Source organism: Melanerpes formicivorus, unplaced genomic scaffold (assembly GCF_026170545.1).
Source record: "Melanerpes formicivorus ecotype bairdi unplaced genomic scaffold, bMelFor1.0.p_v2 SCAF_8, whole genome shotgun sequence".
NCBI lineage: Eukaryota > Metazoa > Chordata > Aves > Piciformes > Picidae > Melanerpes > Melanerpes formicivorus.
The window spans coordinates 2950770-2977555 of NW_027142360.1; the positions used below are offsets into that span (position 1 = coordinate 2950770).

Here is a 26786-nt window from a genome sequence, read left to right on the forward strand (position 1 = left end):
CATTGGCATCCCTGTGCCGAGCTGCATACGGAGTCACCTTCCCACAGCCGGTGGAGTTTGAGGAAGCACACAAAAAACTGTTTGCACCACCACGTTCTCATGGCCATGCACAACTGGGCACAAGTACAGACCAAAGCATGTGGGATTGCTAGTGATTTCAATAGAATGGAATAGAATAGAATAGAATAGAATAGAATAGAATAGAATAGAATAGAATAGAATAGAATAGAATAGAATAGAGTAGAGTAGAGTAAAGTAGAGTAGAGAAGAAAAGAAAAGAAAAGAAAAGAAAAGAAAAGAGAAGAGAAGAGAAGAGAAGAGAAGAGAAGAGAAGAGAAGAGGAAGAGAAGAGAAGAGAAGAGAAGAGAAGAGAAGAGAAAGAAAAAAAGAAAAGAAAAGAAAGGAAAAGAAAAGAAAAGAAAAGAAAAGAAAAGAAAAGAAAAGAAAAGAAAAGAAAAGAAAAGAAAAGAAAAGAAAAGAAAAGAAAAGAAAAGAAAAGAAAAGAAAAGAAAAGAAAAGAAAAGAAAAGAAAAGAAAAGAAAAGAAAAGAGAGAAGAGAAGAGAAGAGAAGAGAAGAGAAGAGAAGAAGAGAAGAGAAGAGAAGAGAAGAGAAGAGAAGAGAAGAGAAGAGAAGAGAAGAGAAGAGAAGAGAAGAGAAGAGAAGAGAAGAGAAGAGAAGAGAAGAGGAAAGGAAAGGAAAGGAAAGGAAAGGAAAGGAAAGGAAAGGAAAGGAAAGGAAAGGAAAGGAAAGGAAAGGAAAGGAAAGGAAAGGAAAGGAAAGGAAAGGAAAGGAAAGGAAAGGAAAGGAAAGGAAAGGAAAGGAAAGGAAAGGAAAGGAAAGGAAAGGAAAGGAAAGGAAAGGAAAGGAAAGGAAAGGAAAGGAAAGGAAAGGAAAGGAAAGGAAAGGAAAGGAAAGGAAAGGAAAGGAAAGGAAAGGAAAGGAAAGGAAAGGAAAGGAAAGGAAAGGAAAGAAAAGAAAGAAAAGAAAAGAAAAGAAAAGAAAAGAAAAGAAAAGAAAAGAAAAGAAAAGAAAAGAAAAGAAAAGAAAAGAAAAGAAAAGAAAAGAAAAGAAAAGAAAAGAAAAGAAAAGAAAAGAAAAGAAAAGAAAAGAAAAGAAAAGAAAAGAAAAGAAAAGAAAAGAAAAGAAAAGAAAAGAAAAGAAAAGGAAAAGAAAAGAAAGAATAGAGGTGAGAGGCCTCGAGCACAAGCCCTGTGAGGAGAGGCTGAGGGAGCTGAGGTTGCTTAGCCTGGAGAAGAGGAGGCTCAGGGGAGACCTCATTGTTCTCTACAACTACCTGAAGGGAGGTTGTAGCCAGGAAGGGGTTGGTCTCTTCTCCCAGGCAACCAGCACCAGAACAAGAGGACACAGTCTCAAGCTGTGCCAGGGGAAGTTTAAGCTGGAGGTGAGGAGAAAGTTCTTCACAGAAAGAGCAACTGGCCATTGGGATGGGCTGCCCAGGGAGGTGGTGGAGTCACCATGCCTGGAGGTGTTCAAGAGGGGATTGGATGTGGCACTTGATGCCATGGTCTAGTCATGAGGTCTGTGGTGACAGGTTGGACTTGATCTTTGAGGTCTCTTCCTGCCTTGGTGATTCTGTGATTCTGTAACAGAATAGAATTAACCCAGTTGGAAAAGACCTTTGAGCTCGCTCAGCCTCTCCTCACAGGGCTGTGCTCCAGACCCCTCCCCAGCTTTGTTGCCCTTCTCTGGACACCTTCCAGCAACTCAACATCTTACCTAAACTGAGGGGCCCAGAGCTGGACACAGGACTCAAGGTGTGGCCTAACCAGTGCTGAGCACAGGGCAGAATGACCTCCCTGCTCCTGCTGGCCACACTGTTCCTGATGCAGGCCAGGATGCAATAATAACATCTAAATGTTGGGCTCAGTTTGAAAGTGGGGAAGATCCTTTCATAGAATCATAGAGTACAGGTTGGAAGGGGCCTCAAGGATCATCTGTTCCCCACTTTCTCAGGAATAGAATGGCCCAGACAGAACAACCAAGCTCCCTGGCCAGCTGGATGTTAAAGCTTTCTTGTCCCACATCCAGTGCAACGCACACTACCTTTATTAAATGTCTGCCAGCCACACTGGCTGCCTTTAGGAACTGCCCAGCTAAACCAGCCTGGCTTTGATGGCCTGGAGTTAAAATGTCATTGCAAAGTTCTTGCCCAGTGTGCAATGCTCACAGTGCCTGGCTTCAGTTCACATAGATGCTGAAGCCTGACCTCAACCATGACCATAGTTCTGCACTGGAAATAGTACATGAGAGAAGATTAGCCAAGAAAATGTCTTTCTTCCTGGAATGTTGAGTCCATGTGCATGTCTCTAGAAAGAAACAGGCATGCACACACACACACACACACACATATGTGTATATAATCTCTATATTCAACTATTGGATTTATTATACAGCAGCAAGTGTTGCCTGGGAACTGGTTGCTATGCAAGTTAAATTCTGAAGAGTAGGAGGTGTGTAATTAGCTTTAAATATCTTCTGTGGTTAGTAATTACCCTCAGAAATCAGTGACACAAGGGGATGTGTTCATGGAAGACGAAGGTTTAAAAGGTCTGATGATTAGCAAGTGGTATCCTTAGTACCAGGCATGAAGGTGAGATGCTGAGGTTCTCCTCAGAGCTGGCCCTTGTGTTGGGCTCACTCCTGAACAGTGATGAATGTTGGATTTTGTCTGACCTCACCTCTGCAAGGACTTCATTCAAAGCTCTGTGGTATGTAGTGAGGACTTTTCAGCTCCTATCCTGAGGTTAGACAAGGTTCCATTGCAGGCCACAAGCATTACATACAACAATAGGAACTATTTTTGTGGGCCCTTTCTTTAAAGCCCCTCTCAGGACAGCTGTGATGGCTGCCTTCACCAAATTAAGGCATTGCTCAAGAGGTTTATTCACCCCTAAACATTGCAAAATTGGCTTAGGACTAACTTTATTCTTCCAGCTAGAGGAGGGATGATCACAACTGTTGACAAAACTGAGATTGGGGGAACATTGCTGAGAATGAACTTTGCAGTTATTCTCCACTGCTCTTGCATAATAAATCCAAACTGGCATCTCTCTTGACAAAGATTTGCCATAGCCTAAGGATCCCCATCTGAGAGGAGCTTCTTCTCTTCCCATTTCCCCAGTCGCTACTGGCGCCGATGGAATCGGTTCTGCAGGAGGAAGTGCCGGGCCGCTGTCAAGTCCAATGTCTTCTACTGGCTGGTGATCTTCCTTGTGTTTCTCAACACCCTCACTATTGCTTCTGAACACTACAACCAGCCAGACTGGCTCACAGAGGTCCAAGGTGAGGAGAGGCTGCTGGCTGGCTTCATTGTGGTTGGTGTCAAGGAAGGGGGTGGAGGGAGGAGTTGATGCAAAAGGAGCAGACACAGCTCCAAATAGCCTTCTGTCTGTGGAGTGTCTCAAATAGTGCAGCAAAATATCTGCCGGCCATGGGAGAAGTTTCAGAGGAAACATCCAGTTCCTCCTTTCCAGCCCAAGCACTCTGTAGCTGACCTCAGGAGCTGATGCAAGTGGATTTCTAATTTATGGATACCTGCAGGGAGCTGCAGGCTCCCCAAGCTTCCCCCTGAAATGGCATCTATGATAAATTCTAGTTACTAGGGAGGTGAAGGAGAGAGATTTGTAAAGTTCTTAGGTCTGCAGAGCAGTTGAATCCTCACTTTGAGGTGAGAGCATCTGAAAGGCTTAATTAAGCAACAGTAGGTAGGTAGCACAGCAGCTCCTCTGTTCTGACTCCCATCTGCAGCTGACAGAGGTGATGGGAGGCTGCATGCAGGGAGGTCTGCACCTGCCATAGAGGTTGTGTGGTTGTGCAGTACATCCCAGATGTGTGTGTAGGCTTTCAGGCTGGTGTCTTTGGAAAAAAAAACCACAGAGATATAGTTGAGTCCTCCAGGAGGACCAGGAAGATCCAGGGATGGACCAGGAAAGTGTAAATAGTTTGTTCTGTCCCACACTCCCACACTGCTTCTCTCTCTCGTAAGCAGGCTGTACAATTTGCTCCCTCTTTTCTCCCTCCCTTTTGGCTCTCTGGAGGGAGTCCCTACCTGCTAACATGGGGGAGGAGGTCTGTTTGTGGCCTTCAGAAGCCTAACTAAGTTTTTTCCTGTGCACTTTTGGCCTGTTTAGGCCTAATGGAAGGGAGACTGGGCTTGGGGGGAGGGGAGAAAAGGAGCCCTGGGGCTTCTGCTTTCGACTGGTTGGGGGAAAGTTTTGGGGGGGTTTCAGGTGTCCTATCCATGTGTTAGCTGTTAAGGATTCCTGTCTTCTGGATTTTCCTGGATATTTTTTAATACAATTTCTGTATTCCTCTCCAATTCAAAGAGAGCCTCTTTATTTCACTGCCTGAGGGAGCAAAATCATTTCTGTCTGCCCTTTAAACCAAGACAATGTGCAGGACCTAAGCACTGCTGTAAGCACCTTTCTAAAGCATCTCTGTGAACGAGATGCTGTGGTGTTTTAAGCTTTCCTGGAGTCCAAAAGCCCAAATGCAACAGATTGAGGTTGCCTCCCCTCTCCCTTTTTTCCTGGGAGGGGAAAGCAAATCAGGCAGGAGAAAAGAGAGGCAAAGTCACAACAGAAACAGTCTTGAATCGATTGGGAAGTAAAAAGGTAAGTTTCACAAAGTATAAAAGGCATTTGAGTGAAAGGAAAGTTACAAAGCTGTAAGGGAAAAGGGTGAATAGAAATATATCCAAAGCCAGGCCCAGCTGGCACAGGATTCTCTGGCTGCAGGGTGGATTCTCCTCAGATGCAGTCCTTGGGAGTGTGGATGCTGCATGGAGCAGGTCCCACCCCGTGGTCACAGCAACAGCAGGGAGCAGCAGGAGCAGCCTCTCGGACAGGCAAGGAGCAGGAGCAAGAGAGGACAGGACACAGCTCCCCTTAAATAGGCTTGGGTGGACAGGAGGGGGGAGTGGAATAGACTTTGACCCAGGGGGAGCAGGGACCAAGTCTCTCTGCCCACCTGGGGGCTAGGTTCTTTTCAGCCCACTCCCGTCAGGGCTGGGTGTAACTTGACATAGATGCCCATGCTTTTGAGGTCCATCCTCTGAAAGAAGCTTACACGAAGCTGAGCCCCCCAGAAGGGGGTTCCTGTTGGCAAGGGCTGGTGGTGAGCTGTGAGTGCTAAGTTTCACTGCTCTGTTTCTGTTTGCTTCCCACCAGACACTGCCAATAAGGTGCTGCTAGCTCTGTTCACGGCAGAGATGCTGCTGAAGATGTACAGCCTCGGTCTGCAGGCCTACTTCGTGTCCCTCTTCAACCGCTTCGACTGTTTCATTGTGTGTGGTGGAATCCTGGAAACCATCCTGGTGGAGACCAAGATCATGTCGCCCCTGGGCATTTCCGTGCTGAGATGCGTTCGGCTCCTCAGGATATTCAAGATCACCAGGTGCCTGCCTGCCTGCTCCTCGGGGGGAACGGGGCAGGGGCCCTGCTGGGTGGTGCTGGGTGATAGCTTGGACTGGATGATCTCAAAGGGCTTTTCCAACCTTGCTTATTCTATTCTATTCTATTCTAGTCTAGTCTAGTCTAGTCTAGTCTACTCTTATTCTATTCTATTCTATTCTATTCTATTCTATTCTATTCTATTCTATTCTATTCTATTCTATTCTATTCTATTCTATTCTATTCTACTCCTATTCTATTCTACTCTACTTCTATTCTACTCTTATTCTATTCTATTCTATTCTATTCTACTCCTAGTCTAGTCTAGTCTAGTATACTCCTATTCAATTCTAATTCTATTCTATTCTATTCTATTCTATTCTATTCTATTCTATTCTATTCTATTCTATTCTATTCTATTCTATTCTATTCTACTCTACTCTACTCTATTCTCTACTATTCTATTCTACTCCTATTCTACTCCTATTCTACTCCTATTCTATTCTATTCTATTCTACTCTACTCTACTCTACTCTATTCTCTACTATTCTATTCTACTCCTATTCTATTCTACTCTACTTCTATTCTAGTCTAGTCTAGTCTAGTCTAGTCTAGTCTAGTCTACTTCTATTCTACTCCTATTCTATTCTACTCTACTTCTATTCTATTCTAGTCTAGTCTAGTCTAGTCTACTCCTATTCGATTCTAATTCTATTCTATTCTATTCTATTCTATTCTATTCTATTCTATTCTATTCTATTCTATTCTATTCTATTCTATTCTATTCTATTCTATTCTATTCTATCCTATTCTACTGCTCAGTGCATAGCATATATCACAGAATCACAGAACGTTAAGGGTTGGAAGGAGCCTCAAAAGATCCTCCAGTCCAACCCCCCTGCCAGGGCAGGATCACAGGATCACAAAATGTTAGGGGCTGGGAGGGACCTTGAAAGATCATCCAGTCCAACTTCCCTGCCAGAGCAGGATCACAGGATCACAGAATGTCAGGGGCGGGAAGGGACCTTGAAAGGTCATCCAGTCCAACCCCCCTGCCAGAGCAGGATCACAGCATCACAGAATGTTAGGGGCTGGAAGGAACCTCAAAAGATCATCCAGTCCAACACCCCTGCCACAGCAGGAGCACCTAGAGCAGATCACACAGGAACACAGCCAGGTGGGTTTTGAATATCTCCAGAGAGGAAGACTATATTGCTCTCTCCAACTCCCTGAAGGGAGGTTGTAGCCAGGTGGGGGTTGGTCTCTTCTCCCAGGCAAGCAGCACCAGAACAAGAGGACACAGTCTCAAGCTGTGCCAGGGGAGGTTCAGGCTGGATGTTAGGAATAAGTTCTTCACAGAAAGTGTTGTTGGCCATTGGAATGTGCTGCCCAGGGAGGTGGTGGAGTCACCATCCCTGGAGGTGTTCAAGAGGGGATTGGATGTGGCACTTGGTGCCATGGTCTAGTCATGAGGTCTGTGGTGACAGGTTGGACTTGACGATCTTTGAGGTCTCTTCCAACCTTATCGATACTGTGATACTGTAATAGTCATGAGGTCTTGGGTGGCAGGTTGGACTTGATGATCTCTGAGGTCTTTTCCAACCTTATTGATTCAATGACTCTATGAAAACTACATTGTAAAAATTAAATGCAATGAATATGTACAAAATAGACAGCATTTACAGGTGTTTACCACTTACAAACAGCACCAGAACCCCCCCTGGACAAACCAGGGGGCTACTAATCGTTTCCCCACTCCCTGTCCCCTTGCTCCCTGTACACAATCAAGAAGAGAGATGAGCAGAGAGTTGCTTGTTAATACTCAGCCACAACAAAGCAATGCAGCCAAGGTCAGCAAAGCCAGCAGAAGCCAGAGCTAGTGTACACAACTAGCTTATGTTTGTTATCTGTCCAATGGGATTGTTTAGAACTTACCATCGTTCTCCTTTTTACATCCAATAGTAATTTATTTACACTCCACTACCCTTCTGTTCAAGATCTATGGAAAATTGTCAAGGTACAGCCTAAAATTAACACAAAACTGCAGCCTGAGTGGGAGATAGAGTAGAATAGAATAGAATAGAGTAGAGTAGAGTAGAGTAGAGTAGAGTAGAGTAGAGTAGAGTAGAGTAGAGTAGAGTAGAGTAGAGTAGAGTAGGATAGGATAGGATAGGGTGGAATGGAATGGAATGGAATGGAATGGAATGGAATAGAATAGAATAGAATAGAATAGAATAGAATAGAATAGAATAGAATAGAATAGAATAGAATAGAATAGAATAGAATAGAATAGCATCCACCCCAGTAGCTATAGGCAAAGGATGTTGGCAGTCATTCTCCTTCAGAGGTGTCCAGCATGAAGCAGCAGCTTTACAAAGCAATCAGACTTGCCAGACTCCAGTCTCCTCTTTTTTTCCTCCTCCCTCCTCTCCCTCTGCATGAAGGCACAATGGTGCCTATTAAACAGTCACAGCCTCCTGCAGCCAGCTACCTCCAAAACACCAGCTGAGTCTGGCAGGAGTTTTTCAGCTTGAGGGAAGGTTGTAAGAGAGATCAGCTGCTCCCAGCTTACCTCGCTGGGAGCCTTTGGAACAAATCTGTTGTGGTCCTCACCCAGCAAAGGACAGGCTCTGCTTTTTCCCATGTGAGCACCACTCAGCACCTTCTAAAAAGCTTGACTGAGGTGGTAAAAGAGTCTGTTTTCTGCACAGTCACTTATGAAGATGTCCCTAGAATGGCTTTGAACTCCCCCAAAGGACATGTCTTTAAAATCTGAGATTAAAAAACACAGCACAGAAGGGAAAACAAGGCCACAACTGGGAGGCAATCAAGATGACAGAGCTGAGAAGCAAAAAAACCAACAGGCTTGGCCTTGTGCATTGTAGGAGATTTACTCTAAAGCTCCTCTGGCAGGGTGGTTGGTTTTCAAGGTCAGATGGCAGAGACAGAAAAGCAGTTTACAACCTGAGGGAGAAAGAGAGGCCAAAGCCAGCCTATAACTATTCAAAAAGACCACCAAAGTGATATGTTCTGAACTGTGATCACTGGAGAAGGAAGAGAATGTTCCAGCTAACAAGGGGTTCCCACAAGAAAGTCATCTTTGCCCTTTAACAGTGAGTGAGGATTGCTGCTCTGGTGACTGTTTTTCCTGGATCTTTGGGCCTGAAAGCTATCATCAGCGAGTCCCCTCGCCTGAGGAAACCAAGAGCTGTTTCCTGTATTGGCTGATCAGATAAACCCAGGGCAGCATAGCAGCAGCTAGAAAAGCACTGACTTCAACACAGCATCCTGGAGAGGTCATTGGTTTTCCAAGACATTTCTTCACTCCTACACAAAACACAGAATTTAGCTAAGAGGGCTCTCTAATAGAAAGACAGATACTGGGGGTGTTCAGCCTGGAGAAGAGAAGGCTCCAGGGAGACCTAATAGCAGCCTGCCAGTACCTGAAGGGATCTACAAGAAGGATGGAGAGAGAGACTGCTTGCAAAGGCCTGCAGGGGCAGGAGGGCAGGACCAGGGGCAATGGCTTCAAACTAGAGCAGAGCAGATTGAGATTGGATGTTAGGAACAAGTTCTGCACCATGAGGGTGGTGGAACGCTGGAACAGGCTGCCCAGGGAGGTGGCTGAGGCCCCATCCCTGGAGATATTCAAGGTGAGGCTGGACAGGGCTCTGGGCAACCTGATCTAGTGGAGGATGTCCCTGCTGAGTGCAGAGGGGTTGGACTGGATGAGCTTTGGAGGTCCCTCCCAGCCAGGACCATTCTATAATTCTGATTCTACCACATGAAATTCTAATCCAGTCCTGCAGCTGAGTTTTGTGTGAGTTGTTGAGCAAACCATTTAAATTCTTTGCATCATTCCTGGAGCCCCTATTACAAGAGGGATCTGGAAGTGCTGGAGCGTGTCCAGAGAAGGGCCAGGAGGATGAGCAGAGGGCTGGAGCACCTCTCCTATGAGGACAGACTGAAGGAGTTGGGGCTGTGCAGTCTGCAGAAGAGAAGGCTCCCAGGTGACCTCATTGTGGCCTTCCAGTATCTGAAGGGGGCCTACAGGAAGGCTGGGGAGGGACTTCTCAGGATCTCAGGGAGTGATAGGACTAGGGGGAATGGAATGAAGCTGGAGGTGGGGAGATTCAGGCTGGAGGTGAGGAGGAAGTTCTTCCCCATGAGAGTGGTGAAGCCCTGGAATGGGTTGTCCAGGGAGGTGGTCAAGGCCCCGTCCCTGGGGGTGTTTAAGCCCAGGCTGGATGAGGCTCTGGGCAGCCTGCTCTAGTGTGGGGTGTCCCTGCCCATGGCAGGGGGGTTGGAACTAGATGATCCTTGTGGTCCCTTCCAACCCTGAATGATACTATGATACTATGATACTATGATTCCTCCCTTTTGAAAGCATGTTCTACTCAGTGAGGTTTTGCAGTGCCTCATGCACTGGCATCCTCAGATCCCCAGGCCATCCTGTGGTTCTATGATTCTATATCATTTAGGAAGCTTGAACTATTGGAGTGTTGGAAGTGAAGTTTCTGGCAGAGGTGCAATGTTGGCACCAAGTGCCAGCAGGACTGGTTATATTTACCTTCATTCTGCAGCAGAGCTAAAATACACTTTTGCATGGCAGCAAGCATTACCTGGAATGCATCTCCTGCCACTTGTAGATGGGGCTATGTGTAAAGAGCAGAGCTAAGGAATAACTTATCATGAATTATGTATTAATTGGATTTTGCCTGCTCTCCTGTTCCTAAAATACTGGCAAGCAGCTTGCAGTAGCCTCAGATTTATCTGTGGGGGATTTTTTAATGCGGGATTTTTTTCCCCCTCTACAGGTGAAATTCACCCTCATGCATAAAGCCTTTGGACAAGGCATCAAAGCAGCATTTCAGGCCCACTCATGTTTGCTGCAGGAGATAATATTCTGGCATTAAAACAAGACATTTACCTCTGATATTCCCCATTAAAATGCTTTTTCTTTCCATTATTCACTCAGCTCTACATGCTGGGAGGATTTATTGGCAGCGTTATCAATACAGGTGGAGTGCACCACCTGAGTGCAATGATAATGCAGAAAGATGGGAAGAGAATGGGAGGAAGGATGAGGGTTTAATGCTTTATGTCAAATATATTCATGAGCAGTGACATGGAGACATAAAATGGAGATAGAAATGGTGATAAACAAGGGCAGTAAAAAGGCACAAAGCAGGAAAATTACCTGGAGAGTTTATCAGTAGGTAGCCTAAGCTTTATATATTTGCATGGATTTTCCATGGTAAGCACTAAGCACAAGCTCACTCTGACTGAATAGAATAGAATAGAATAGAATAGAATAGAATAGAATAGAATAGAATAGAATAGAATAGAATAGAATAGAATAGACCAGACCAGACCAGGTTGGAAGAGACCTTTGAGATTATCGAGTCTAACCCATCATCCAACACCATCTGATCAACTAAACCATGGCACCAAGCACCCCATCAAGCCTCCTCCTAAACACCTCCAGTGATGCTGACTCCACCACCTCCCTGGGCAGCACATTCCAATGGCCAATCTCTCTTGCTGGGAAGAGCTTCTTCCTAACATTCAGCCTAAAGCTCCCCTGGCACAGCTTGAGACTGTGTCCTCTTGTTCTGGTGCTGGTTGCCTGGGAGAAGAGACCAACCCCCACCTGGCTACAACCTCCCTTCAGGGAGTTGGAGAGAGCAAGAAGGTCTCCCCTGAGCCTCCTCTTCTCCAGGCTAAGCAACCCCAGCTCCCTCAGCCTCTCCTCACAGGGCTGTGCTCAAGGCCTCTCCCCAGCCTTGTTGCCCTTCTCTGGACACCTTCCAGCAACTCAACATCTTTCCTAAACTGAGGAGCCCAGAACTGGACACAGGACTCAAGGTGTGGCCTAACCAGTGCTGAGTCCAGGGGCAGAATGACCTCCCTGCTCCTGCTGGCCACACTGTTCCTGATGCAGGCCAGGATGCCATTGGCCCTCTTGGCCACCTGGGCACACTGCTGGCTCATGTTCAGCTGCTGTTGACCAGTACTCCCATGTCCCTTTCTGCCTGGCTGCTCTCCAGCCACTCTGCCCTCAGCCTTTAGCACTGCATGGGGTTGTTATGTCCAGTGTGTAGAATCCTGCACTTGGATGTGTTCAATCTCCTGCCATTGGCCTCTGCCCATCTGTCCAGCCTGGCAAGGTCCCTCTGCAGAGCTCTCTACCCTCTAACAGATCAACTCCTGCCCCCAGCTTGGTGTCATCTGCACACTTACTGCTGATGGACTCAATGCCCTCATCCAGATCATCAAAAAAGATATTGAGCAGGATGGGGCCCAGCACTCATAGAGTGATTGAGATGAGGGAGTTCTAGGAGAACAGAAACCAAAAGCAAGCACAATCCAAACCAGCACAACAACAGCAAAGAGCCCCCAAACAAACCAACCCCCAGCCACATACAGCATCAGATGAGAAATGCAGCAGCTCAGTACACCACACTTAGGGTTTCTAGAGCAAATATTTCTTCCAAATTTATAACCCCTCTGCAGAATCATTGAGGCTTTGGCTTTAGCCAAGCAGCCAATATCATCCTTTCATTTTATTCCCCCTAAATTTTCCAAGCCTGTGCAGGAAATCTCCCTTTGCTACAAGGAGACAAATCATAGTATCATAGTATCAGTCAGGGTTGGAAGGGACCACAAGGATCATCTAGTTCCAACCCCCCTGCCATGGGCAGGGACACCCCACACTACATCAGGCTGCCCAGAACCTCAGCCAGCCTGGGCTTAAACACCTCCAGGGATAGGGCCTCAACCACCTCCCTGGACAACCCATTCCAGGGCTTCACCACTCTCATGGGGAAGAACTTCTTCCTCACATCCAGCCTGAAGCTCCCCACCTCCAGCTTCATTCCATTCCCCCTAGTCCTATCACTCCCTGAGATCCTGAGCAGTCCCTCCCCAGCCTTCCTGTAGCCCCCTTCAGATCCTGGAAGGCCACAATGAGGTCACCTGGGAGCCTTCTCTTCTGCAGACTGAACAGCCCCAACTCCTTCAGTCTGTCCTCATAGGAGAGGTGCTCCAGCCCTCTGCTCATCCTACTGGCCCTTCTCTGGACACATTCCAGCACCTCCACATCCCTCTTGTAATAGGGGCTCCAGAACTGGAGGCAGGACTCCAGGTGGGGTCTCCCCAGAGCTGAGCAGAGGGGGAGCATCACCTCCCTTGCCCTGCTGGCCACACTTCTCCTGATGCAGCCCAGGATCTGATTGGCTTTCCAGGCTGCAAGTGCACACTGAGAGCTCCTGGTGAGCTTCTCCTCCCCCAGCACCCCCAAGTCTCTCTCCTCAGGGCTGCTCTCCAAATTATTTTCTCTTTATAAGTAGTCCTTTACTGCTTCATAAATCCCTATATTTAGCCCTTTGTACTTGAAAATGCATCTATTTATTTGCAGTAGCATGCTGCACTGTTATATTTAATGCCTAGTCCTGCCACAACATGTGTCACCCTTAACTATAGGGGGGAGAGACAGGGCATGGTTTTTTTTGTACCTGCTTTCAAAGTGCTTTTATATTGGATGAGCAGTGTGGGAAGCTCTCCTGCAATGAGACTGCCAGCTGTTGCTACTGTTTTAAGCTCTGCATCTGTCATTGCCAGCATCATAAAGGCATAGTGGAAGGCAATGGAGGGGAGATGGAAGAGAATCAAAGAACACTGCCACTTTGCTCTTCTCTGGTGAGACCTCATCTGCAGTCCTGTGTCCAGCTCTGGAACCCTCAATATAGAATGGACATGGGGACCTGATGGAGCAGGTCCAGATGAGGGCCAGGACAGGCTGAGGGAGCTGGGGGTGTTCAGCCTGGAGAGAAGGTCCCAGGGAGACCTAATAGCAAACTTCCAGCACCTGAAGGGATCTACAAGAAGGATGGAGAGAGACTGTTTGCAAAGGCCTGCAGGGACAGGACCAGGGGCAATGGCTTCAAACTAGAGCAGAGCAGCTTGAGATTGGATGTGAGGAACAAGTTCTGCACCATCAGGGTGGTGGAACACTGGCACAGGTTGCCCAGAGAGGTGGTTGGGGCCTCATCCCTGAAGATATTCAAGGTGAGGCTGGACAGGGCTCTGGGCAACCTGATCTAGTGGAGGATGTCCCTGCTGAGTGCAGAGGGGTTGGACTGGATGAGCTTTGGAGGTCCCTTCCAGCCAGGACCATTCTATAATTCTGGTTCTACCACATGAAATTCTCATCCAGTCCTGCAGCTGAGTTTTGTGTGAGTCGTTGAGCAAACCATTTAACTTCTTTGCATCATTCCTCCCTTTTGAAAGCATGTTCTACTCACTGAGGTTTTGCAGTGCCTCATGCACTGGCATCCTCAAGGGTCTGAGATCTGCAAGTGGGAGATGTTAAGAAGCACATTAATGTCCTTGTAAGTCTGAGGCAGCAGCAGTGATTCATCTTCTACCTCCCATTTTATGCTGCTTGATCCAAAACCTCTGATTCCCTCTAGCAGCACCGTGAGTTATTGTAGCTGGTTTGCTTTGTAGTATATGAACCAAAGAGGACAAAGCAGTAAGAGACTTCTTCTCTGTCTGGGCTTCAGCAATTCCTCACTTAGAAGCCTTGTGTTTCATTGAACAGCTCCAGATCTCCCACTGAGGTGGTGCTCATGTCAGCTCTGCAGCCACCTCATGTGACAGACAGTAACCTCAGGCCTGGCTTCAAGGACACCAGGATAAGGCAGTTGTTATTTTCATGTCCAAGTCAAGTCAAACCATCTTTGTCCTCTCCTTTTTCTCCTTTTTTCATGCCCCTGGCTGGTTTGTTTACTTTTCTGATGGTGCTGTATTTCTAGCTGGCACTCAGGATGCAGAGAAACCAGCACTAACCTTATCACCAGGTCATCTCAGTTAATTGCCCTAAGCTCAATAGTTCCATAAGAAACTGAGTCTCAGATATTTAGCCATTGGTACAAAATCCAGAGCTGATCAAAGTCTGGGCAGTTGGGATCTGAGATGTCAAGGCACTAAAGTGTGTCACTGAAACTGTTCCAGTATGTCACAGCTTTACTGTTCACCCCTCAAGGGCACTGCTGAACAGACCTACAAGATGTGTGTCCTGTTGGCACTGAAGAACTGGGAGAGATATTGCAGATCCCATCAATATCTAGCTTAAGGATGCTAAAGTCAGTCAAGTTTTGTCAGAGGTCATAGAATCATAGAATTGTTAGAGTTGGGAGGGACCTCAAGGCTCAGCCAGTTCCAACCCCACTGCCATGGCCAGGGACACCTCACACTGCAGCAGGTTGCTCACAGCCACATCCAGCCTGGCTGCAAACACCTTCAGGGATGAGGCTTCCACCACCTCCCTGGGCAACCTGTGCCAGGCTCTCACCACTCTCATGGGGAACAACTTCTTCCTAACATCCAATCTAAATCTACCCTCCTCTAGCTTGGATCCATTCCCCCCAGTCCTATCACTCCCTGACACCCCCAAAAGTCCCTCCCCAGCTTTCTTGTAGCCCTCTTCAGATACTGGAAGGCTACAATTATGTCTCCTTGGAGCCTTCTCTTCTCCAGGCAGAACAACCCCAACTCCCTCAGTCTGTCCTCACAGCAGAGCAGCTCCAGCCCTCTGCTCATCCTCCTGGCCCTTCTCTGGACACCTCCCAGCACCTCCAGATCCTTCCTGTAACAGAGGCTCCAGAACTGGATGCAGTGCTCCAGGTGGGGTCTCACCAGAGCAGAGCAGATGGATTTTTCCCTTTTGCTGTGTCACTTTCCATGCCTCCCAAACTATGTGAGCTGCAAAGAGGGACACAAAGTGGACTGCTACAGTGCACATTCAGTGGCACTGAGCCCACAGCTTCCATGCCCTTACCTTTGCTCTGTGGTTTTTCATTGCTCTTCACTTGCAGTTAAACTTTAAAGCATTCTGGGTTTCTCTGAAGTGCTGAGGCTGGACTGGAGGGAAAACATCACAGTTTTCTTTGAAGCTCAGCCCCTGGAGATGGAGGCTGAACTTCACAGGACGTGGTAGTGTCCCTCTGCAGATACATCACTAAGCTTCATGAAGTGATTGAGCTACTCAGCCATTCCTGTCTTCCATGGGAGGAGAGAAATCTTCTTACACTGACATTTCAAAAGTGCAGTAATATAAGTGGGGTTTTCAGAGCCCTTGGCTGTTCAGCTGGCAGGATCAGGCTTCCTCCTCAAAGGAGCACCAGACATGTCTGCCATCCTTCTCAAAACCAGCTTTTGTCTCCAAGGAAAATGTGACTGGAAATTCATTCCTCTAAGGATAGAAAGGCTCAGTGCTGTGGGTATTAGGAGAAGACCAAGGAAGATGTTGGCCGTGGTGGAGCCTCAAAGCATGGTAGTAAGTCACAAGAGGTGGTGGTAGAAGGAAGGCTTAGAGACCACGGGCAAACAGACTGGCTTGTGACCTGTGGCATCTGTTGAAGCTTTGCCAGCAGTATGCCTTCAAAATGAGGTGGTGGAAAGATGACAGCCAATCTTCAGATCTTCAGCCCAGTCTGAGAGCTCTCTCAGACTGAACTCAAAACTGTTTAAAAGAGAAGTAGTCAGGAGCAGCTGAGCAGGTGACTGGGAGTGGTTGAGCAGGGGCAGGACCACAGTGCTTCATGGCTGATGTGGTGGATTCTTTACCAGTTTTGTTTGAAGCATTTTCTCACCCATGGCTGCTCTGCAGGCTTGAAAATATTGCAAGGAAGCTGACCCAAAAGTGTGTTCAGAAGGGCAGGATGATCCCTCCTGTGCATCATACATCAGTCTGACCTGGGCATATGCCTGGCTGCACAGGGAATGCAGCTCTTGGAAATTGTCCTGCAGCCTGAGGCAATAACAGCAGCTCTGGCAGCCAAGAGTGCTTTTCCAAGACCAAAAGAACTCTGAGGTTTTTGTCTCCCATTGGTGTGACCCCACCTGGAGCACTGTGTCCAGTCCTGGAGCCTGTTATAAAAAAGATCTGGATGTGCTGGAAGGTGTCCAGAGAAGGGCCACGAGGATGAGGAGCTCTCATAGCTGGAGCTCCTCTCCTGTGAGGACAGGCTGAGGGAGTTAGGGCTGTTCAGTCTGGAGAGGAGAAGGCTATCAGGAGACCTTCTTGTGGCCTTCCAGTATCTGAAAGGTACTCCAAGAAGGCTGGGGAGGGACTTTTGAGGGTGTCAGGGAGTGATAGGACTGGGGGAACGGAGCAAAAACAGAAATAGGTAGATTCAGATTGGATGTTAGGAAGAAGGTCCTCACCATGAGGGTGGTGAGAGCCTGGCACAGGTTGCCCAGGGAGGTGGTGGAAGCCTCATCCCTGGAGGTGTTTGCAGCCAGGCTGGATGTGGCTGTGAGCAACCTGCTGTAGTGTGAGGTGTCCCTGCCCATGGCAGGGGGGTTGGAACTGGCTGATACTTCATAGAATCGTAGAATAAACCAGGTTGGAAGGACCTCCAAGATCATCAAGTCCAACCTATCACCCAGCCCTGGCCAACCAACTAAACTATGGCAGTAAGTGCCTCAGCCAGGCTTTTCTTGAACATCTCCAGGGACAGTGACTCCACCACCTCCCTGGGCAGCACATTCCAATGGCCAATCTCTCTCTGTGAAGAACTTCTTCTTAATATCCAGCCTGAACCTCCCCTGGTGCAGCCTGAGACTGTGTCCTCTTGTTCTGGTGCTGCTTGCCTGGGAGAGCAGACTGGCCCTCACCTGTCTACAAGCTCCTTTCAGGGAGTTGTAGAGAAAATAAAGTCTCTTTTGAGCCTCCTCTTCTCCAGGCTAAGCAACCCCAGCTCCCTCAGCCTCTCCTCACAGGGCTGTGCTCCAGACCCCTCCCCAGCTTTCTTGCCCTTCTCTGGACACCTTCCAGTATCTCAACATCTTTCCTAAACTGAGGAGCCCAGAACTGGACACAGGACTCAAGGTGTGGCCTAACCAGTGCTGAGCACAGGGCAGGATGAGCTCCCTGCTCCTGCTGGCCACACTGTTCCTGATGCAGGCCAGGATGCCATTGGTCCTCTTGTCTGCCTGGGCACACTGCTGGCTCATGTGCAGCTGCTGTTGACCAGTACTCCCATGTCCCTTTCTGCCTGGCTGCTCTCCAGCCACTCTGCCCCCATCCTTTAGCACTGCATGGGGTTGTTGTGGCTGAAGTGCAGAACCCTGCACTTAGCCTTTTTAAATCTCATGCCCTTGGCCTCTGCCCTCCCATCCCGCCTGTCAAGGTTCCTCCAGCAGACTGACACCTGCCCCTTACTTGGTGTCATCTACAAACTTACTGATGATGGACTCAATCCCCTCATCCAGATCATCGCTGAGGTCCCTTCCAACCCTGACAATTCTATGATGTAGCTCTGAAGTCTCTTTCAGGGTCCATGTAAAAGGCCCTTTGATATCTTTCTTGTTCCTTTCCATCCCAGAAAGCTTAGCACTGCCTGTGTGAGTGAGCCCAAGCACATCCTCACACACCAGATTTTGGACAGGTTTGTATTTGCATCCAAACTGTTTCCCCATCTGCTGCCGGTCGTTGTCACAGGGCCGCTCTCTGGAGTGAGGTATTCTGCCTGCCATAACATCTGGGAGTGGTGTAATGAGGTTGCTTAGAATGTAACTCACTGAAGCAGCAAGAACTAATCACTGTATATTGATATAAGATTTGCAGAGCCTTAGATGGAGAGCAGTGCAATCATCTGCTGGGTGTGCACACGGGGCGGGAGGTGGCAGGGAGCTGTGCCTGTGCGTGTGCTAGTGAAATCCCTCATTAGCTGCAGCCACTCTCATTAGCTTAGGGAAGCACAGCAGTGATTCACTGCTTAACAGGATGTTTGGGAATGCAGAAGGCAGCCTGAACCAATATCCTGTGCAGTCCATGAGCACTTGTCTTGGGCTGAAGGAATTTTAACTGCCTCTCTTTTTTTTCCCTCCCAGATACTGGAACTCCCTGAGTAACCTCGTGGCTTCGCTCCTGAACTCAGTCCGCTCCATTGCCTCCCTCTTGCTGCTGCTCTTCCTCTTCATTATCATTTTTTCACTCCTGGGAATGCAGCTCTTTGGGGGCAAGTTTAACTTTGATGAGATGCAGACCAGGAGGAGTACATTTGACAACTTCCCCCAGTCCCTCCTCACTGTGTTTCAGGTAAGGGCAAGAGTGGTCCCAATGGGACCAACACGTTGTGTTTACATGGACCAACACGGGGGGGGCAGGTCCTGCACCCTTCCCCTGCAGCCTGATAGTCCCCAAGGCTGAACATCAGGCTAACAGCACCAGGAGCCTGCAGCCTGATAGTCCCCAAGGCTGGACATCAGGCTAACAGCTCCAGGAGCCTGCAGCCTGATAGTCCCCAAGGCTGAACATCAGGCTAACAGCACCAGGAGCCTGCAGCCTGATAGTCCCCAAGGCTGAACATCAGGCTAACAGCACCAGGAGCCTGCAGCCTGATAGTCCCCAAGGCTGAACATCAGGCTAACAGCACCAGGAGCCTGCAGCCTGATAGTCCCCAAGGCTGAACATCAGGCTAACAGCTCCAGGAGCCTGCAGCCTGATAGTCCCCAAGGCTGAACATCAGGCTAACAGCTCCAGGAGCCTGCAGCCTGATAGTCCCCAAGGCTGAATATCAGGCTAACAGCTCCAGGAGCCTGCAGCCTGATAGTCCCCAAGGCTGAACATCAGGCTAACAGCACCAGGAGCAAGGTGCCAGTATACTGCCAGTGTGGGGGTATGCCCTCCCAGAGTGGAGAACCAAATCTAAAGCCCCTGTGTGAGGACAAGGCCACCAGGTCTTAGCAGGCTAGGACAAGAGAAAGGCCATGTCCCAGGCCAGCACCTGCATGGCAAAGCTCCACCCCTACTACAGTACTGGGGAAGAAATATCTGCCCCCAGTGCCAGAGAAATCAAATGGCATTTAAGCTCCCTGCAGTCTGGGGAGGGATCAGCCAAGACCTTCATGATCATGGTTTCGTGTGTGAGGTGAAGGGAAGTGGCTGGGAGGGTTGTGCTGCAGGCTGCCTGCAGTGCTGTAGGCTGTGCAGCTGCTCTAAACCAACAGGTATGTGGGAGGAGGATGCCTGGGGGAGGTTGGAAGACGTGACCATAGCTCTGTGGGAGAACACTTTGGCCTCATCCATCATCTTCAAGGGGACCTCTGGGAGTTCTTACACTTTGAGCAGGGGCTCTCTGCATTCTTCTCGTCCTGTTTGCTTCTTGGTTGGTTTTTCACTTCCTGGATGGGCACAGCCAGAGTGCCCAGCTGCTCTGGGGGAGGGGGTGTTCTCTAGGACAGCAGCTATCTTTGTGTTAATGGGGGTTTCAAGTTCTTTGTGTGTTCTAACACTGTGTCCCTTATTGGTGGGAATGTGTCATTCAGATCCTGACAGGGGAGGACTGGAATTCGGTGATGTATGATGGGATCATGGCTTATGGCGGCCCCTCTTTTCCAGGAATGTTGGTCTGTATTTACTTCATCATCCTCTTCATCTGTGGAAACTGTATCCTTTGGTGCTGCTCTATTCTCCAAGTGGGGCTGAACTCAAAGCCACCCTTTCCTAATTTGTTATGTCCAGTGTCTGAAGGGGGCTACAGGAAAGCTGGGGAGGGACTTTTGAGGGTGTCAGGGAGGGATAGGGCTGGGGGGAATGGAGCAAAACTAGAAGTGGGGAAATTGGGATTGGATATTAGGAAGAAGTTGTTCCCCATGAGGGTGGTGAGAGCCTGGCACAGGTTGCCCAGGGAGGTGGTGGAAGCCTCATGCCTGGAGGTGTTTGCAGCCAGGTGGCTGTGGCTGTGAGCAACCTGCTGTAGTGTGAGGTGTCCCTGCCCATGGCAGGGGGGTTGGAACTGGCTGAGCCTTGAGGTCCCTTCCAACCCTGACAACTCAATGATTCTATGATTCTATGTCAGAAAAGAATGTGCTCCATGCCTTACAATCTTACCTTGCCCCTGGGTCTGAATTTTGGCTTTGGATTGCCAAAAGTGAAACACAGGTGTTTGATTTTGCCCAGTTCTAAAGCATTTCACAGAATCAGAATCCCAGAAAGCACACAGTTGGAAGAGACCTCCAGCCTCATCCAGTCCAACCTTTGACTCAGCACTGAAGGGATGTCCCTAAGCACCAGCTCCACACCCTGCTTGAACACCGCCAGGGATGGGGACTCCAGCACTGCCCTGGGCAGACCATTCCAGTGTCTGAGAATCCTCTCTGGGAAGAAATATTTCCTAGCATCCAGCCTGAACCTCCCCTGGCAAAGCTTGGAACCATTCTCTCTGCTTCTGTCTCTTGCCACCAAGGAGCAGAGGCTGCCCCCTCCTCACTCCAACCTCCCTTCAGGGAGCTGTAGAGAGCAATGAGGTCTCCCCTCAGCCTCCTCTTCTCCAGCCTGAACACCCCCAGCTCCCTCAACCCTTCCTCATAGCCCAGGTGCTCCAGGCCCTTCTCCAGCCTCTTTGCCCTTCTCTGGGCATGATCCAGACCCTCAGTGTCCCTCTGGTAGTGAGGGGCAGTTGTAAGAGCCAGCTACATGCTAGTTCCACCTGCTAGATTTCCTAGAGTACCTTCCCATGTTGAGTGGCTTTACTTGCCATTTCCCTTAGCTCTCTCAGAGGTTTTTCTTTCCTGCCTTCTCTAGAAACTAATCTCTCTCTGTACCTACTGTGCTTCCTGCACTCTTTTGCTGTAATTGCCTTTTCAGTTAGAGATTCCAAGTGCTTTCACCCCAGCCTTTTGTGGGGGAAGAAAAAAGACATGTGATCTGCAATATGCTATCCACAAATGCTGCAATAGGAGTATCATATGTTTGACATTGTTGATCTATGTGAGATCATGTAGTAATCCACATCTAAACCAGCAGGAGCCATGCCCCATGGCACTTACTGTGTGTTCTGCAAACAGCAAATCCTGGGCTCTGTTATGTTCCAGCTTACCTTGATGCAGGCAGCCTGGGACAGAAGGAGAGGCAACATTCTCAAGCTGCACCAGGGGTGTTTTAGGCTGGAGGTGAGGAGAAAGTTCTTCCCAGAAGGAGAGATTGGCCATTGGGATGTGCTGCCCAGGGTGGTGGTGGAGTCACCATCACTGGAGGTGTTCAGGAAGAGCCTGGATGAGGCCCTTGGAGCCATGGTTTGGTTGATCAGATGGTGTTGGGTGATAGGTTGGGCTTGGTGATCTCAGAGGCCTTTTCCAACTTGGTTAGCTCTGTATTCTGTGTTCTCTCTGGCTTCAAGGTGAAGTGAGGGCACTGTACATATCCCAGGATGTACAAAGCACGTGGCAGGATTATATCTGCATATCGTGCAGAGCTATAGTTCTGTTCCATGCCTCAGTTAGCTCCAAATTTGCTCCTGTCTAGTTTCTGTTTCCCTAATTAATGGCCCTCCTGTGTCAGAGGTTGCATTTCTTTTTGTACTGTCTCTTCCATAAAGCCACCTTGTAGTCTCAGCCCAGCCCTTTTGGCCTTTCCTCATAATTCAGATCTCTCAAACCCTGTTGCTTGCCACTTCAGCTCTCCTTCATGTCCTGCTTTCAAAGGGAGATGCTGCAATTGCACTTATCTGAAGGTCAAGGTAGAAAGTCTGCCCAACAGCTTAAAAAAGCTACAGTTTGGTTCTCCTTGTGACCTCTGAAGGAAAATGTGAGCCAGCTCTGCTTGCTGGCTGACTTTGGAGCCCATAGACCTTGGAGCCCAGGAAGAAGAGGGACTCTATTTTCAGACTAAGCCTTGAACTGAGGTTTATTTAGAAACAATCAGAGTGTAGTAAGACCTACTCTCCAGAAATGCCTAGAAGAATCTCACCTTCAGATCTGCAACAGGGAGTGGCAAGACAAGACAGCAGTTGTGATTCCTAGCCCTATGCATGGACTCTGTGCCAGGAGATGGCAGAGTTCAATGCCCAGGCTAAATGTATTTCACAGAACCACAGAATTGTCAAGGTTGGAAGAGACATCCAGGATCATCCACTTCCAGCTCCCCTGCCACAGGCAGGGACCCCTCACACTACAGCAGGTTGCTCACAGCCACATCCAGCCTGGCCTCATAAAATTTGAGGGATGAGGCTTCCACCACCTCCCTGGGCAGCCTGTGCCAGGCTCTCACCACCCTCATGGGGAACAACTTCTTCCTAACATCCAATCTCAATCTACCCATTTCTAGTTTTGCTCCATGCCCCCCAGTCCTGTCATACCCTAAGAAGTCCCTCCCCAGCTTTCTTGTAGCCCCCTTCAGATACTGGAAGGCCACAAGTTCTCCTTGGAGCCTTCTCTTCTCCAGGCAGAACAACCCCAACTCTCTCAGCCTTTCCTGATATCATCCTGCCCTCTGCTCATCCTCATGGCCCCTCTCACATTGCCTCACAAATGCTGAGAGTGTTCTGTTTCCTGCCCATAAAATCCACTCCTGTCTGTGGGAATGGCTATAATGATGTGTCACAGGATCACCAAGAGATCATCAAGTCCAACCTGTCACCACAGACCTCATGACTAGAGTATTGTTCAACTCAAGTCCATAGGCCAAAACTGGCAAGCCCAGGTGCTCATGGTGTGAGGCTAGTGAATGTAAGAGTGCTTGCATGGAAGTGACCTAAGCTGTCAAAATGTAAAGCATTCAGCAGCCCTCTTATCTCAGTGGGATTTATTGCTCAGAGGAAGACTCTTTTGGGAACAATCCTCACTACCAATACAGACTGAGGGAGGAGGTGTTAGAAAACAGCCCTGTGGAAAAGAACTTGGGGGTGCTGATGGAGGAGATGCTGGGCAGGAGCAGGCAGGGTGAGCTTGCAGCCCAGAAGGGAAATCACATCCTGGGCTGCATCAAAAGCAGCATTGCCAGCAGATCCAGAGAGGTGATTCTGACCCTCTACTCTGCTCTGGTGAGACCTCAACCCAGGAAGGACATGGACCTCATGGAGCAGGTCCAGAGGAGGGCCACAAAAATGATCAGGGTGTTGGAGCAGCTCTGCTCTGAGGACAGGCTGAGGGAGCTGGGGGTGTTCAGCCTGGAGGAGTACCTGAAGGGGGCTACAAGAAGGATGGAGACTGTTTGCAAAGGCCTGCAGGGACAGGACAAGGTACAATGGCTTCAAACTGGAGAAGAGCAGATTGAGGTTGGATGTTAGGAACAAGTTCTGCACCATGAGAGTAATGGAACACTGGAACAGGTTGCCCAGGAAGTTGGTTGGGGCCCTATCCCTGAAGATATTTGAGGTGATGCTCAACAGGGCTGTGGGCAACCTGCTCTAGTGGAGGATGTCCCTGCTGAGTGCAGAGGGGGTTGGGCTGGATGAGCTTTGGAGGTCCCTTCCAAGCCAGAGCATTCTGTGATGCTATGAAATCAGAATCTAAACCAGAAGTTTGAAGTTTTACAAGTCTTAGGTGGTTCATAAGTCTTAGAGGTTTTGCATCAGTCACTCTGTTGTGAAGTTTTGGAAGCCCCACACAATGTGTGAGCCATCCAGATGGAAGCTGTAGACTGGTGCATGCTGGATATGCACATCCTGAGCACTGGTGAGGAAGGGAAGTTTGGACAATCCCAGGGTGGCTAAACCTTTCCAATTGAGAAGACTTTGGTATAATGTTTGTTGTTCCACAGAGTCCAAAGCCTGTTTTCCTTAAGTGACACCACCAACAGATATCCTGCTGAATGTATTCTTGGCCATTGCTGTGGACAACCTTGCTGATGCTGAGAGTTTGACATCTGCACAGAAAGAGGAGGAAGAGGAAAAAGAAAGGAAAAAGCTAGCTAGGTAAATCCCTTTGCTTATAGACAGTGCTGGGCATGCATTGCTGGAGAGGTGGGCACAAGCCAACCTCATGAAGTTCAATAAGACCAAGGGCAGGGTCCTGCATCTGGGTCGAGGCAATCCCAGGCACAAATCCAGGCTGGGCAGGGACTGGCTGGAAAGCAGCCCTGAGGAGAGAGACTTGGGGGTGCTGGGGGAGCAGAAGCTCAACAGGAGCTCTCAGTGTGCACTTGCAGCCCACAAAGCCAATCAGCTCCTGGGCTGCAGCAGGAGAAGTGTGGCCAGCAGGGCAAGGGAGGTGATCCTCCCTCTCTGCTCAGCCCTGGTGAGACCCCACCTGGAGTACTGCCTCCAGTTCTGGAGCCCCTATTACAAGAGGGATCTGGAGGTGCTGGAAGGTGTCCAGAGAAGGGCCAGGAGGATGAGCAGAGGGCTGGAGCACCTCTCCTATGAGGACAGACTGCAGGAGTTGGGGCTGTTCAGTCTGCAGAAGAGAAGGGTCCCAGGTGACCTCATTGTGGCCTTCCAGTATCTGAAGGGGGCTACAGGAAGGCTGGGGAGGGACTGCTCAGGATCTCAGGTAGTGATAGGACTAGGGGGAATGGAATGAAGCTGGAGGTGGGGAGATTGAGGCTGGATGTGAGGAAGAAGTTCTTCCCCATGAGAGTGGTGAAGCCCTGGAATGGGTTGTCCAGGGAGGTGGTTGGGGCCCTGTCCCTGGAGGTGTTTAAGCCCAGGCTGGATGAGGCTCTGGGCAGCCTGATCTAGTGTGGGGTGTCCCTGCCCATGGCAGGGGGGTTGGAACTAGATGATCCTTGTGGCTCCTTCCAACCCTGAATGATACTATGATACTATGATACTATGATAACCTTCAATGCAAAAGAATTCAAACTGAAGGACAAGAAGGTGTCACCAGCTGGGGAGTCCCACAGGTGCAGTGATGTGAGCAGAGGCAGGGACGTGTGGGAGGCTGCTGAGCTTTCAGGGCATCAGCAGAGAATGCAATGGTGTCAATGTTACCACCCCATTTGAATCTCCTTAGTTCCTTCTGGCTCCTTTGGCCCACAAGGCATATTTTCACACTGTCATTCCCACACCAAAATTCAGCAGCTTCCTTCTGCTTTGGTGTCACATGCTGCTCTTCTCCTGACAGTTCTTCAAGCTCTTTGGAGCTGGATATATTGCTTCTCTGTCATTCCCAGCTGCTAACAGTGGGGAAGCCTCTCATTAGTCCACATTTCTATTCCCTGTCTTCCAGGCTGCTTGGAGGGGATGTCTTGTGCAGCTCTTTCTGTTTCACCCTGAAAACCAGTCAGCAGCTTTTCCTGGATCTGGGAGGGCAGTGAGGGCCAAAAGCTTTGTAGGCAACCCAGCAGAAGTCCCCAAGATATAGGTTGAGGCCTCTGTCATTGGGTAAACAGAAATCTCTGCTGACAGACCTGGAATCAGTGTGTGCACAAGCAGAGGGGCACACAGCTCCCCAGCATGTGTGTGCCCCACTCCTGTCCCTGTGTCACCCCTGCCCTTGAGAAAGCTATGCAATAGAAGGGTGCTCCAGGGAAGCAGAACAGAGTCTGTGCTTTGGCCTGCAGAGTGGAGCTGCTGGTACACAGCCTGAGCTCAGATTGGAGCCATCTGATTGTTTTCCTGGCATTTGCTGTACTCTGTGAAGCTCCTGAAAGGGAAACAGCCCTTTCACCTTTGTAACTCTTTGCTTTCTCTCTTGTAAAATTGTTAGGACTGCTAGTCCTGAAAAGAAACAGGAGATAGAGAAAACAGCTGTGGAGGAGGAGGCAAAAGAGGAGAAAATTGAGCTGAAATCGATCACTGCTGATGGAGAATCCCCACCTGCTACCAAGGTAAGGGCTGCTGGCAGCCAGCACTCTCTGTCAAGTGCTGGCAGGGACAGCTTTGCTTTCTGAGGAAATGAAAAGCCTCTGCCTTGTCTGATAAAGGACTTGCTGCTTCTCCTTCCATGTCTGTCAGATCAACGTGGATGATTATCAGCTCAATGAAAATGAAGAAAAGAGCCCCTACCCCACCACAGAAGCACCAGGTATTTATCTTCCTCCTCTTATCCCTGATTCAACAAAGAGAGGCTCTAGTTGCTAATGCAGAGGGAGTCAGATTGTGGTAGCAGGTATGCTGAACAGGCCATGCTTTCCCAGCAGGGCAGGATGGTGTCCTTGCCTGTGCCTGCACAGGTGGGGGCTCAGGCCTTTGCAGTTCCTACCCTGACTGGTAGTCACATTTGATTTTGTTCTCTGGCAAGTCCTGTGTGTAGAGATACAGAGCTTGAGAGAGAAGCAAATCAATTCATATAGAATCACAGAATTGTCAGGGTTGGAAGGGACCTCAAGGCTCAGCCAGTCCCAACCCCCCTGCCATGGGCAGGGACACCTCACACTACAGCAGGTTGCTCACAGCCACATCCAGCCTGGCTGCAAACACCTCCAGGGATGAGGCTTCCACCACCTCCCTGGGCAGCCTGTGCCAGGCTCTCACCACCCTCATGGGGAACAACTTCTTCCTAACATCCAATCTGAATCTACCCATTTCTAGTTTTGCTCCATCCCCCCCAGTCCTTTCACTCCCTGACACCCTCAAAAGTCTCTCCCCAGCTTTCTTGTAGCCCCTTGCAGATACTGGAAGGCCACAGGAAGGTTGGAT

The 26786-nt window shown here is 49.0% G+C and overlaps 1 protein-coding gene across 1 annotated transcript in view; it reads left to right on the plus strand.

Moving 5' to 3' along the window:
* Positions 1–26786, plus strand: part of CACNA1C (calcium voltage-gated channel subunit alpha1 C) — a 755167-nt gene that overhangs the window by 593522 nt on the left and 134859 nt on the right. Inside the window, 7 exon segments of the mRNA XM_068141830.1 lie at positions 3144–3304; positions 5191–5416; positions 18316–18523; positions 19753–19873; positions 24005–24119; positions 25855–25975; positions 26103–26172. Coding sequence (XP_067997931.1) covers positions 3144–3304; positions 5191–5416; positions 18316–18523; positions 19753–19873; positions 24005–24119; positions 25855–25975; positions 26103–26172 — 1022 coding nt within the window.